The sequence below is a fragment of the Talpa europaea genome (assembly GCF_964194135.1).
Source record: "Talpa europaea genome assembly, chromosome: 7".
Lineage (NCBI taxonomy): Eukaryota > Metazoa > Chordata > Mammalia > Eulipotyphla > Talpidae > Talpa > Talpa europaea.
The window spans coordinates 110,606,676-110,620,333 of NC_140074.1; the positions used below are offsets into that span (position 1 = coordinate 110,606,676).

The 13,658-nt window shown below is 45.9% G+C and overlaps 1 protein-coding gene across 5 annotated transcripts in view; it reads right to left on the reverse strand.

The window, feature by feature from the left end:
- MSI2 (musashi RNA binding protein 2) overlaps window positions 1-13,658 on the reverse strand; it is a gene marked incomplete at both ends in the record, with an annotated part of 373,209 nt that overhangs the window by 236,782 nt on the left and 122,769 nt on the right. For all 5 annotated transcript variants that reach the window (XM_084236676.1, XM_084236678.1, XM_084236675.1 and 2 more), the window contains one exon: window positions 4,450-4,542. In XM_084236676.1, the coding sequence (XP_084092802.1) occupies window positions 4,450-4,542 (93 nt within the window). The remainder of the gene's footprint in view (window positions 1-4,449; window positions 4,543-13,658) is intronic.

The window sequence follows — 13,658 nt, forward strand, 5'->3', positions numbered from 1 at the left end:
GCACAGTGAAAAGAGGGGATGGCCAGGCTCTACCCAGCATGGGCTGTGCAACCTTGGGCAACTCAACATCAGTTTTGTCATCTACATATCAATGGTCGCCTTTCTCACTTGACATCCTTGAGGATCAAGTATTTTTAGATGCATTAAAAAGTTTAGCTTAACGCACACACACCTCTAGTTCAGAAACACCAACACACAGTAGAAGAATCTTCATAGTAAAACCTGAACCTTCAAAACTTCTGAGTCTTCATTAATACAGATCTAGCACATGTAATAGGGAGCTGGAAATACTCTACAGATGTTCTGGATCTTACTCATAGGATGAAGATTTCAATTTATAAATAGCAGCTTTTTCCAAAGAGAGGCTCACCTCACTGTTCCTGCATCAAGAAATCCAGAAATTAATTCCACCCTGGGTACAACTGTTTTGCTTAGTATAATATGTTCATTTTCTATTGATAATATCTAGTTTTGGTTACAGTCAACAGACACCTGTCTATCTACCTACCTACCTATTCATGTTTACATAAACACATTCTAAATTACTGAATTTTCAAGCTTAGATGTAAACTTTAGGAATAATCCAATCCAAGGATTGGCCAATCAAATGTGGCCCACCACTTGGTTTTATAAATAAAGCTTTACTGGAACATAGTCACACCCAGTTGTTTACATGTTGGCTATAGCTACTCTCCCCATATATCAGCAGAGGCAAATAGTTCTAACAGACTACGTTGTCTGCAGGGTCAAAAATACTTACAACCTGCCCCTTTATAAAGTTGTCCAACTCCTCCTCTGAGGTAAGAAACTGAGGTCAGGAAAGAAATGACCTTGTTTAGGTGTTATAGTAGGGTCACTGCACAGCTGGGCCAGCATGTGAGTTTGGACTACCTTTACCTTACCTTTCTAGAATGAGCAGAATGGCTGCCGAGGAGGTGAGGACAGCCATCCAAGCGAGCAGAGGCCTTATGCCAATGGCCACACTGCATGATCTCATCTTAAATAGAAACAAGTGACATCCTAACCTGGGGAGAGAGCTAAATCTTCTGGGAGGAAGGTGGAAGAAAGCACAAAAGGGTTTATAAGCCTCCAATTTGAGTTATTTAAAGCTCTCGGTGTATCATTCTGCACCCACTCCACTTACAGTAATGACATATTTAAACTCCCTTAGCTCAGCCCCATGATAGCAGTCTTACCCATTTTGATTGCCACCTGAAATAAACAGTTGAAGCAGCTGCCACCTCAGGCAACATGGGAAGAGAGAATGGAGAAAGGCATGACAGTGAGGGAAACCTAAAAAGTGAGTAGTAAACCCTGAATGAGGCACTGGAAGGATGGAAAGTTCTAGGCTCAGAGGAAGAGGAAGTTGGATTTTCGTTCTAGCTGTTATACTGCCTTACCCAAATGATCTTTGCTGAGACTTAACTGCGCTGACCCTTACTGTCCATCTGTGTCAAATGCCAAACAGGCTGGGTGACACCTATATCCCCTGTAGGGATAAAATGAAGGGATATCCAGCCAGGTTCCTAGCACTGTGTTTGGACACACAGGACGGGCATTATCATTTGCTTTCCTCTGCATGCTTCCCACCCTAAGCCCACCCTGTGGATTGGTCAACAATCAGAACAGGGCCCAGAGTTCAAGTTCTGTTATCAAAAGAGTTTGAAGAGGAAGTCTAGATCAGCTTTACCTTTTAGAGGCCTGAGACTACGTATGAGTCAAAGATTCAGTCCTACTGAGACTCCACTTAACAATCTACAAGGTGGACACTATGCCCCACCAGTGTCCCAGACAATCATGACTATCAGTGAATCAATCACCTGGCCTGATAGTCAATATACCTAATAAGCACTCATTAAATGCTAAAACTACACCCTGCTAATTTGTATCAACCAACTGAAAATAGTCCCCACACAACTTAATACAGGAATGTGTGCAGCTGTGTGAGCGTACTTCGTGTAAGAGTGTGTGTAGTGTGTGTGTGTGTGTGTGTGTGTGTGTGTTCTGTTTCCTTCAACCAGAATGTGAACTACCCAGGGTAGAGTCAGTTTGTCAATTTATCTGTTACCTCCTTTCACAGCTACTGGAGTTACTCAATGCCCCTCAGGCCCAGCAGCAAAGTCTCCCCTCCTTTGATCACTCTGGAGTCAAGTGAATTATATCAGAATCCTGAGAGGCAGTGGGGCCTGCCCAAGGGGACACCAATGCAACACTAGGCAGCCATCAAAGGAGGAGACGGCTGAGATAATACACAGGCCTACGTATGAAACCAGCGAGGGAAACACGAGCAGAGCTAGTGTGAAGGCTTTGAGACATCCAAAGACATCCTCGTAGCCCTTTAATAAAACACCTGATAGGTTTACCCAGCCTGCCGGAATCCACACACAGTACTGCAAAGTGAACCAAGCCGCTTCAGCCCCGTGAGTGCCAAGGCAGGAGCCATTGTCTGTGACCACCTCACAGACGAGATAGCAACTGCTCCCAGGCAGCTTGCTGCCACGGGCCCAGCCAAAGCCTGTAGAGCCTCCCACTGCTGGCGTCCTGGCTCACAACTGTGAGCGTTAATGAAAAAATGACAGAAAGTCAAAGAGAAAGGAAAAAAAGACCGAGGAAGCAAACCGAGAGTTGGGAATGTGCAGAGATGTGGCAAGTATAAGCCTGTCTGGAATATTCTCACAGCCTATCCAGGCAGCAGCAACTTCCCTGACACTCGCAAATAGGCCCTTGAGATTCCAAGGCAGGTTATGGCTCGAAAAAGAAATCCCACCTCATGTTTGCAAACACTACCCCTGGCCTTGTTTTAAAGGCAGGCCGGTAGCAAAGAGGGCTCACACTCCAGAACCTTCCATTCCACAAGCTGGACTTGTCTCGTAATCATTTTCAATCTCTCTCCCTAGGCAGGAGGGGCTGGGTGATGGACAAATTCCCCTTTATGCTTTAAATCAGTCTGGACTGTAAAGTCCATGATCAGCAACACACTTAACTATTCTTTAGAACTGGCCAGAATGAATCAGCTCCAATTGGCCGTGCCAGAGAGTGCTATGGGGAAGGCATTTTTCATAACCAACCTGGAAGGGCAGTTAAGTGCTATTCTGAATGCAGGGTTGGGCTGAAGGATGCTGGTTTCTCTTTGTTGCATGGCCTCCCATTCATGCAGAAATTGATTAATTCCAGAGACAGGGAACTCTCCATTTTGAAGCTAAATAGAGGTCATGGCACTCATCCCAGACAGTAACTCACATCTGGACACATCTGGGGATAGGGTCACAGCTGCCCATCACCTTGGGCAAACAAATAAAAGCACAGAACCTCCACACCAGCCAGAAGGCAACAGCGACTTTGTGCTACCCAGGGTGAGCATGATAGCCAGTGTCACAAGGGGAATTGAATGATGAGCTTAGATAAACAGGTGCAGCATCCTCTCAGGATGCCTGAGCAGCCCTGGGAGACACACACACACACAGATGCATACAAGTGTGCATACACACAGGCCTGTACAGAAGGAGACCGTCCATACTCAGGCTCTCGGGACAATGCCCACAACTACTCAAAGATGCAGGAAGCTGAGCAGCAGCCCAGCCACACACCTACCAGCCTCCGGACACATGGAAGTCAGAAGAGGGGTACTATGCAAACCCAACAAGGGCCAGTCCCCTAAAGCCACCCAACTCAAGACCTGGGGAAACACAGCCACCTGAGGACTGTGTTACCTCAGGAAGAACCCATTCTCCAAGGCACTGGCTCCCGGATGCCTCAGAAAGAGGATAAGTACGTCACACACAGGGTTACACAGCTTATCTGACTGTTGTCTATCTGTCTGTCTGTCTGACTCCCTCTGTCACACTTACACACACTCTCATTCCATTTCTTGACTGATTTGGGGCATTCTGTGTTGCTCCCAGCCTGCTTGAGTAGCAGAGCCCAGAGAATAATTTTACCACTGCCTCAGACATTCTGACAGGTACACAGGCCCAGCATCTTTGCCGAGTTTCCTTGGGCATCTGACAGGAGAGGGCTCAGTCAAAAAGGGCCCCAGGGAGACTCCCTTAAATGCAGTTTCCAGAAAGGCACAGAATGAAGGACAGCACTGACTCACAGCTCCCTAGCATCGCTGTGGGGGCTCCTGCCCCGTGACTCAGAGCTCCACATCCCTCCCCAGCCACAGCTACCGGCAGCTCCCAGCCCAGGCTCCACGTGGCTGGCAAAAGCAAGCACAACCATACTCAAAGGCCACTCTGTCTGCTCCTGCAGGCACAGAGGTCACCAAGTCGACCACAAGATGGGCTCTTCCACCTCGGCTCCTGCCGAAATTCACTTAAATCTTGACAGCAAGTTCAAGGACACAGTTCTTGAGGACACAGCTGTGGCAAAGGCAGAGGCTGTGGCAGCCACGTCTAAGGACTGGACAGGTGGCTCTGCATGTGCTCACCAGCCCCACACACCACTTACCTTGCCAAACTGCTCGAAATATTGCTTTACATCTTCCACCACTGTGTTTGCAGATAATCCGCCTACGAATATTTTCTTTGTTCTTGTGACCATCTGTAAGAAATGATAAGAGGAGGACACGGGTTAACCAGGTTATCTGAAACAATGCTTGCTAAGATGCTACAACAAGCCAGACTCCGCATTTCTCTAGGAAGGCAATTTTACATTTATTCAAGCTGTGCAGAGAGGGCCCTTTAGATGGCTTGGGGAATTGGAGACAGTCATTCTGGATACCCTAAAACTTCAGGATGCAACCTAAAAGCTTGAGTTCCACACAGAGCGGACTTCAGAACTTCCCTGGACATAGCACACACTTATATTCTGATGTTTTCATTCAACAAGAAAAGCCACATGGCAATGCTGTATTAAAGCTAAGAGTGTAAACACAGCAGAGTTATGTGCATAAAAACCTGCTGCCCAAAAAGTATCCATAAAATCTGTCAATAAGAAACTCACATGTAGGGTCTCCCTGTTGGTGCCAGGGGTTAAGTCTCAGCACTATGAAGCAATCCGCAGCTACTGCAGCGCAGCACAAATTCAATCCCCAGCCAGCCACGGAGCTCAGCAGACCACTCCTGTCTTGCCCACTGCTCCCCTCAGCAGTGTATTTCAGTCAATCCGCCTGTTCTGCTCCCCACTCTGTCTCTGGTGAAGCCTCTCACTACCCACACACCTCTGGCCTGTAGCCCAGCATAAATAAATCTTTAAAAAAGAAAGAAACTTGCATGTAATTCAAAAATAGGCATGGACTATCTCTAATGAGCTGTGGGTGCTGATGTCTGCCAACAGAACCAATACTCAGTTAAGCCCATCAAATTCCCAGGTCTCCACACCTTTGTCCACAAGGTCCTTCTCCTTGAAATGCCTCTCTACTGCTCAATCCCTCATGGCAAGTTGTAACCAGCTTCCAAGATCCAACCACTTTCCCCACAATTAAAATTATCTACATAGTTGCCCCAACCAAAAGCTATTCCCCCCTTTTCTGAAATCCCCAACGCTATACCCACCTGCCTCTCAAGACACTCACTACTCGCCATCTAGTACTGACATCACTGATAATCCCCACAGTGAGTCCCTATTCCTCTTGATACCCCCCCCCACAATGCCAACAAATAATAAAACAAGCCCCCGCACTATGTTATTTATGTCTATGACAACTCAATGTAGGATGTTTAGAGCCATGGCTGCCTGGGCCACTCACTTATCCTGGGTCATTACCAGAGGCTCCTGACACATTTGTTGAGAGAATGAACCCATCAACCCACCTCCAACAGGAAAACCCAGGGCAGAGTAATGCCCAGGGACACTGCGGTTGCAGGCAGGCTGTGCTGAGGAGTGCAAAAGGCAGTAGAAACCCAGCCTCTATCTGAATTTGGGTGTGACCCTGAACAGAACTCACTCCTAGGGTCTGGGTTCTGTCCTCTGCACTTGAAGTCCTGGACCAGGCCTCCAGGCCCCACCTAAGCCTGAACTTGCATAAATCTGCACATAAGACAGACAGGACCAACGAAGGTGCCCAGACTTCAGGGAGCTCCTGCTTTAGCTTAGCAGCTCCCACAGGGATATATGTCGGTGCAGCCCTCTGCTTGAGCCCAAACTGGAATATCCTTGTAGTGGACTTTCTGCCCTGTTTGAAAAGGGCATTGTGCCACAACTCTATACACTTCCTTTGGGCTGTGAGAGTCTGGCAGTGACTTATATGCGGGTTTAAGCTGTGATTTCCCATTTTCCCATCTCTTCAGATGAACGGGAGATTAGATGATTAACATGAGGACCTTCAATGAAGATCTCACCAACGTTCACATCCTCGGAGCTCCAAAAATCTCTACTTTATGACTGGGCATCTTGTTCTGCTCCTTATTGCCCATGGCCCTTCTTACTTATTTAAGGATCAAGGTCACCTCTACAGCGAAACTCCATCAGGTCCTCTCCAGGTTTAAATTTCTCCCTACACTCACTAATCACCAATTTTTACTAACCTAACTTTGTTAATGTATTCATGCAACAGACAGAGTAAGTGCTGGATGCTGGAACTTACATTCTAATATGATGTGGAATTTAATCCACTATAAAATGGAGATATAATAATTAGCCTACCACACAAGGTTACCCTATTAGGACTAAATTTAATAACATATGCCAAAGTGTCTAAGCAGGACACTGGGTAGACGCTAAGTAGATGGTCACTCTAAATCCAAAGTCAATTATAAATTCATCCTTCAAGCTCAGAATAAACGTACAGCAGAAAGACATCTCATACAGAAAACTCTGATAAATAAACTTATTGCCCCATTTTCTTCCACTATAATTTCTAAAACATTTTCCTGCATCTCTGCATGATTTCAGATGGGCAAAGGCTCCCAATAGTTTCATTTTAGATTTTTCACTTCTTTTTTAAAACCCCAACCAAGTAATTAAATATTCATAAAGAAACACTAATGTGATCTGCAAACATGCTCGAGTGTAGTGGAATTCTCGACTTAAAGAAACTCAGGAGGAGCATTCTATAAAATGAACCCCATGGTCTCATTTATACACTGTTTAGAGCCAGGCGGGTAGAGAGCAGGCCCTTTTTATATTGTAAACGTTCACATGAACCCAGAGAACAACACGACCAACATGTCTTCATTCCAAATAACAGAAGTCAACAGAATGTTCATTCCCCAGCAACTGGTTAAATGAAAAGGTCCCCTGTTAAGACTCTGCTCCGTTGCTTCTAGCAGTAAACCTGCCAAGACAGAGCCCTAACCACTGGGGCAGACACCCAGCGATAAATCTACACAGTCCCAGAAAAGTCTTTACAACACTTTTTTTTTTTTTTTTTTAAGCATGAGAAATTCCAGGCCTCAGACAATGCACCAAAGTATCTAAGTTACCAAAAAAAAAAAAAAAAAAAAAAAAAAAATCCCCTCCCGGAACCAGCTAAGATACAGTGATGGATCCCACTCTTGAGCAAATGCTAAAAGGAAACTGGTTTAATCAAAACCTTCCAAATGTGGAAAGAACAGCGGGAAGATGTGCAACACTTGCTTAGCTGCTCACCAACATCTCAGCTTCAGGAAAGAGAAGCGCGGCTGGGGGCAATGAGGCCCTGTAGGGTGACCACGGCCCCACCAGGGGCATCCTGGGAGGGATGGAATGATTTGCTTTGGGAATGCTGATGGCATTACTAACTGGACTATAGACTGCTGGATGATTTGCATTCTGGAGAGGAACTCGGGAGGCAGGCGTAGGACTCTAGAATCACACATTCTTCCCTCCATTTCCCTTCCATCTCCATTGCTACTGAGAAGGATGGAGAGGGGGCAATGTGGGGGTGTTGTATAAAGGCTCTCAGCAGGACTAAACGGAGGTCCTCAAATCCCCATCAGTACTATCTCTGTGTGTGCATGCATGTTGGAGTAACTCTATTCCTGATCCTTGAATCTTGGCTTCCATTTGACGCAGGAACCACTCAGGACTCCCAGAACTTTAACCCTTGCCTGACCTGGGACACAGCAAGCAGGACAAGTCACCCACTGGACCCCTGGTTTTATCTTCCTTTGTGTTAAGAAAAGTCCTCGTCACCTCCAGTGGAGAGAGCCACCTGTGTTTTCTTCCTGTGGTAGGCCCTTCGGGTAACTGTTTCCTAACCCACAGCCTTCACACCAATGCAGAAGTTAACCACACAGGGTAAGAGAAGCAAGCTTCTGCACACCAAAATGTCACATGACCCCACTCCCACTGGGTCCCACAGTGCTCCTAGGTAGATAGAACCATCCATCCATTCCAAAGAGCTCAGCCCAAAGTCCATTAGGAAACTGATGTCAAATGTCCTCTTCCTGGAGTGTCTGGTAGGGGCGGTTGCAGAACACACTCTGGTACGTGAATGCTTTTCGCTCTTAGATAGTAGATATCCACCAAGAACCCTGAGCCACTTGGTGGGTCAGTCCCTCCCCTAAGAGATGCCCCTTTCCTTTTTATGATTTAAGGTGGCATTCTGGGAAGTGGGGTGTGTGTGTGTGTGTGTGTGTGTGTGTGTGTGTGTAATCATTGCCTCGCAGTTTTGTATTTAGACCCATAATTTAACTAAACACCACAGCTCTCCACATACCTCTTGGCTCCACCAAGAAAACCCCAGCACCCGTTCCAGGTTGGAAAATTGCTGTTTACACATAAGAACTGGCCAAAGTTAGCTGCTAACTCGACTGCGAAGAATACTCCACCTTCTTGCTTCTTACCAGGGCTAACTTTTTTTTTTTAAGTTTGAAAAATTCCCTTTTAAAAAAGTGTTTTCTTCTAAAACTGTCACTCAGAGTGGTTGTATTTTTATAAAATAGGATAAATCAGATAAGGGTGTATGTGTGTGAATAGGTACGTATGTGTGTATTTGAAATCTGGAAGGAGGTTAGAAAAGATAAATCACCTTTAAGAATGAAATTGAAAGGGAAAACTTAGCATTGATCCAAACACATTCGTTGTTATACAAGAAAACATTTTTTTTTTGAAGCTGGAAATATTACCTTGTTTTTAAATATAATTTATTATTTTTTATTATTTAGTACCATTGTTTTACATCCTTGTTAATATTTTGACAGTATGGCATTTCTGCTCTCAGATGTGGTCACCATAGTTTTCTCCCGCCACCAAAGCTCCATAATCCCCCATCATAGTCCACTGTGCTGCCCCCTCTCTCATCCCTCCCCCTCATTCCCTTTCCCTTTCTGGAGGCCTCAGATCTGTGGCAAGCTTTCTAGGGTTGGTTTTATTTTTTTTTTAAAGATTTATTGATTGATTGATTTATACATACATACATGCAAGCACTGGGTACAGTCAGAAGCGCGGGAGGGTGAGAGAATTCACCAGAGCCAGAGCGGGGAGCAGAGCAGGCAGAGGGACTGAAGTACACTGCTGAGGGGAGCAGCGGGCGGCAGGAGAGGTCTGCGCGCCATGTGGGACCCTCCTCTGGTGGCCAGGGAGCAGCCGGGGATTGAACCGGCGCAGCAGAGGTTGCGGGCAGCTTCGCAACCCAGCGCTCAACCGCTGCGCCACCAGGGAGGCCCTAGGGTTGGTTTTAAACTTTGTCTTTGTCTGAGACTTTACTTGGTTTCTCTATACTGAAGTGACACCATTCAGTATTCATCTTTTTCCTCCTGGTTTATTTTGCTTAGCATAATCCCTTCCAGCTCCATCCACATTGCACACATGGCATGAGTTTATCTTTTTTGATCACTAAGTAGTATTTCATTGTGTATGTATACTACTTCCTCTTGATCCACAACAAATATTTCTAAATCCTGACAAATGCATGGAAACACAAGAAATGGCTCTAAAGAGTCTTAAATGGGTCTGAGAGGGGCCCAGACAAAGATAAGTCAGCTCTTGCCATCATCATGTTCCAGAAAAAGAGTTTAAATTCCCGTTAGTGAAAAAATATAAGCCACCGTCACTGCCCAAGAACAGAGGCTCATGTACAGATTCTCTCTCATCTGTGAGACCCCAAGATGGAGTGAGCCCGGGAAAGGTGTCACAAAGCTAGTACCGGGCAGGCTCCACTGACCCATTACACGGATGGAAAAATCAAGTCCCAGATGACTCATGACATGTTGGCAGAGATCATAGGGTTTCATCTCAGATTCTGAATTTGGTGAGTATTTTGTTCTTTAGAATCTAGGATGAAGCCGTCATATTCTCCCATGTCACTCCACATTGGAGAACTGTATGGCAAAGATGCTCTAGCCAGGTGGACAGAGATGACAGAAGTCCCTAACCTCACGGCACCATTCCCCAGGATGGCTCTTCCAAGGGAGCTGCGCTCTAAAATTCCTGTTTCTCTCAGTAATTTTTTTCATTCTTCTTTCTTCCCCTTAACTAGCACTCGTTACCACCAGCACCTGAATCCAGTGGCAAAACCTCACTTCACATACAAAACCCGAATACAGATCAGGTGTTGGGCATCTTTTCCAAATATTTCTAGAAACACATTTAGGAAAGACTGTAGTGGGTTGACTAGAGTCCCCCCAAATTTATATCCACCCAGAATCTCAGAATGTGATCTTATCTGGAAATAGTACCCTTGCATATAAAATTATAAGGGAAATGATTAAATCATCCTGAAAGTAGGGTGGACCCTAAAGTCAATGATTGGTGTCCTTATAAGAAGAGGAGAACACACACACGCACGCACACACACAGAGAGAGAGAGAGCGCCATGTGAGGGTGGAGGCAGAGACTGAAATGATGTGTCTACACACCAAGGAATGCCAAGAATTGCCAGTATCTCCCAGAAACTAGAAGAGAGACATGGGATGGTTCCTCCCTCACAGCCTCCAGAAGGAAGAACCCGCCAACATCGGCTTCAGATTTCTACACTCTTGAAGTGGGAGAGATGACATTTCTGTTGCTTAAACCACCCAGTGTACAGTCATTTGTAATGGCAGCCCTGGGACACTAATAGAGACCAATTTGGGAGGGACCCCAGGACACCCAGGTCACCTTCCCTTGGCGAGATCAGAGCCACAGTTTGCTGGAAGCCACCACCAATCTTGGGGAAGGAGAATGTGACGTAGAGAGAATGTGACGTGTGACAAACTGAACCTGCCATCCCCAGAAGACAGGTCACACTTATCATACTCATCAAAACATCCCTGGACGGCAGGGGCCCAGAAACAAGACTCTGCCTCACATGATCAGGTGATACCTGTGAGGAGGTGAGAGACCAAAGAAAACCGAAAGGAGAAACAAGCTCAACACTGCCCAAAGATTCATGTTCCTCTGATAAAATACATGCTAGGGCCTCCCTGGTGGCGCAAGGGGTTAAGCACCGCACTATGAAGCAATCCGCAGCCTCTGCAGCATGAGTTCAATCCCCAGCCAGCCAGCGAGCAACCCACATGGTGCAGCAGACCTCTCCTGTCTCGCCCGCGGCTCCCCTCAGCAGTGTACTTTGGTCAATCTGCCTGTTCTGTTCCCCACTCTGTCTCTGGTGAATCCTCTCACCCCCTGCATCTTTGGCCTCTACCCCAGCTCTTGTATGCATGAATAAATAAATCTTAAAAATAATAAAATAATAAAATACATCCTAAAATGTGGTCCAGGGTTTATGTGTGGGTAGGTTCCTAGTTAATAAAATCAAAAGCTGAGGAAGGTCCTCCTTCCCCGTGGAAAGTCCTTATACTTGTGTCTCCTTCCAGGCTCAGAATTCTCTGCCCTCGCTGTGGGCCAGGCCCTGTTCTGGGTCCTTCTCATGAGCTGTCCATCGGCCCCAAGTCTCTTTAGCAGATAAGGAAACTGTGGCTCTGAGATGTAAAATGTCCAAAGTGTACCACAGGTAGGGAATGCCAAACAGAGAGTCAAAGTCTTGCCCTTTCTACTCGCTGAAGCCTCTTCACTCGGGGCTGGGTCATCTCTTTTTCTTTCCAACAAAACACAACTGGGCAAAGGGGAGCTGGGAGGGCTCTAAGGGGACCAAGTCTGCTCTGACCTTTTCAATTTCGAATCAAAGACGTAAAATGACAGGCCAGACACTGCTGGTGGGAACACACAATGGAGCAGCTACTTCAGAAAACAGTCTGCAGTTCTTCAAATGATTAAACTAAAGTCACCAAAGGACCCAGCAATTCCACTCCCAGGGATCTGGCCAAGAGAAATTAAACCGTGCCCCAAAACCTTTTATAGACAATGTTCACAGCAACACTGTTTGTAAGACTCAAAAAGTGGAATCACCTAAATGCCCATCAGAGGATGAAGGGATAAATCAAATGTGGTATATAGCCACATAATGGAGTATTATTGGGGCACAAAAGGGATGAAGCACTGATATATGTGGCAGCACAAGTGAACCGGAAGACCTGTCAACACAGAAGTCAATCGGAAAGACCACATATTCGAACCGGAAGGCCTGTTAATACAGAAGTCAATCGGAAAGACCACATATTCGACGATTCCGTTCCTATGGAGGTTCACAATGGGGCAATCTACAGAGACAGAAAGTAGATCAGTGGTTGCTCAGAGGAGGGGGAGCTGGAGGGGGGTTGAGAGATGGAGTCTCATTTTGCTCCGATAAAAATACCTTAAAATTGACTGGTGATGGTGCACGTGTGTGTGAATATACTAAAAGCTACTGAACTATATACTTAAACGGGTTAATCGAATGGTACGTGAACTCTCTCTCAATAGAGTTGTTTTTTGTTTGTTTGTATGAATGACAGACCAGAAAGATCTCTAAGTCAAGCATCTGAATGCAAAAAAGGACTTAAAATCAACCCCAGAGCCCAGAAAAGCAAGGCCCCCTGGCAGTCCCCCGGTCATCCACCAGTTAATCCCGTGCGCCTCCATTCACCGCCGGTTGACCACTGGACAGAGGTGTGACAACATTTTATGTTACCAACTGCAAAAATTAATTTAGCTTCAGAGGAAACTAATTAAAAATATGACCCGAAATGCTTCTCAGAGCTCTCTCTCCCCATCTATAGCTATTAGCCAGAGAGCACCAGGGCTCAGCCACAACTTGGCATTCCCTCTAAATCGCTTTAAAATTGGAAGGAAAAAAAATAGCCTTCATCTATATGGCGCTAGAATATAATTTACACACAATTCTCCGACATCGTCAGGTTACAACATTACCTCTGATTAAAACAACAGTAACTCACCTAAAGGAGAATGTGATCTTGTAATGAAATGATCAGGCCGCTTCAGCAGGCTGCCTGGCCTCATCGCAGGGCCCTCTCCCAGGCTAATTTAAAAAATACTACTTCCTTTTACCCTTGGGGAGGAAGCTGCAGTCGGCAAGGGTGACCTGTCCACAGATTGGTATCAGAGAGTAATATCCTAGACAGTGACACTCAGACGGGGGCTAGGAAAGGTAATGGAGAAAAGTGCAGAGATGGAGTGCTGTCTTGGAAAGCACAGGAAATTAAGGATCGTGACCCATGCATCAGCTGACTTCGCTGGCCGTCAGCTCCAAGCTGCTCTGCATCCACAGGTAGCTTCTCCAGCACCTCACCCTTCTCAGAGCCTCTCCTACCTTCCCCCACTTCCCATACTCACTACTCACTATGCAGGAGGCCACAAAGACTTTCTCCAGTGTTCAAATGATTACCAATACGTAAATGCAATTAAAACCCATAATTTCTTACAGCAGTGGTATTAAGCGAAATTAAATAAGTACCCTTTACTGTTGCAGAATTTGT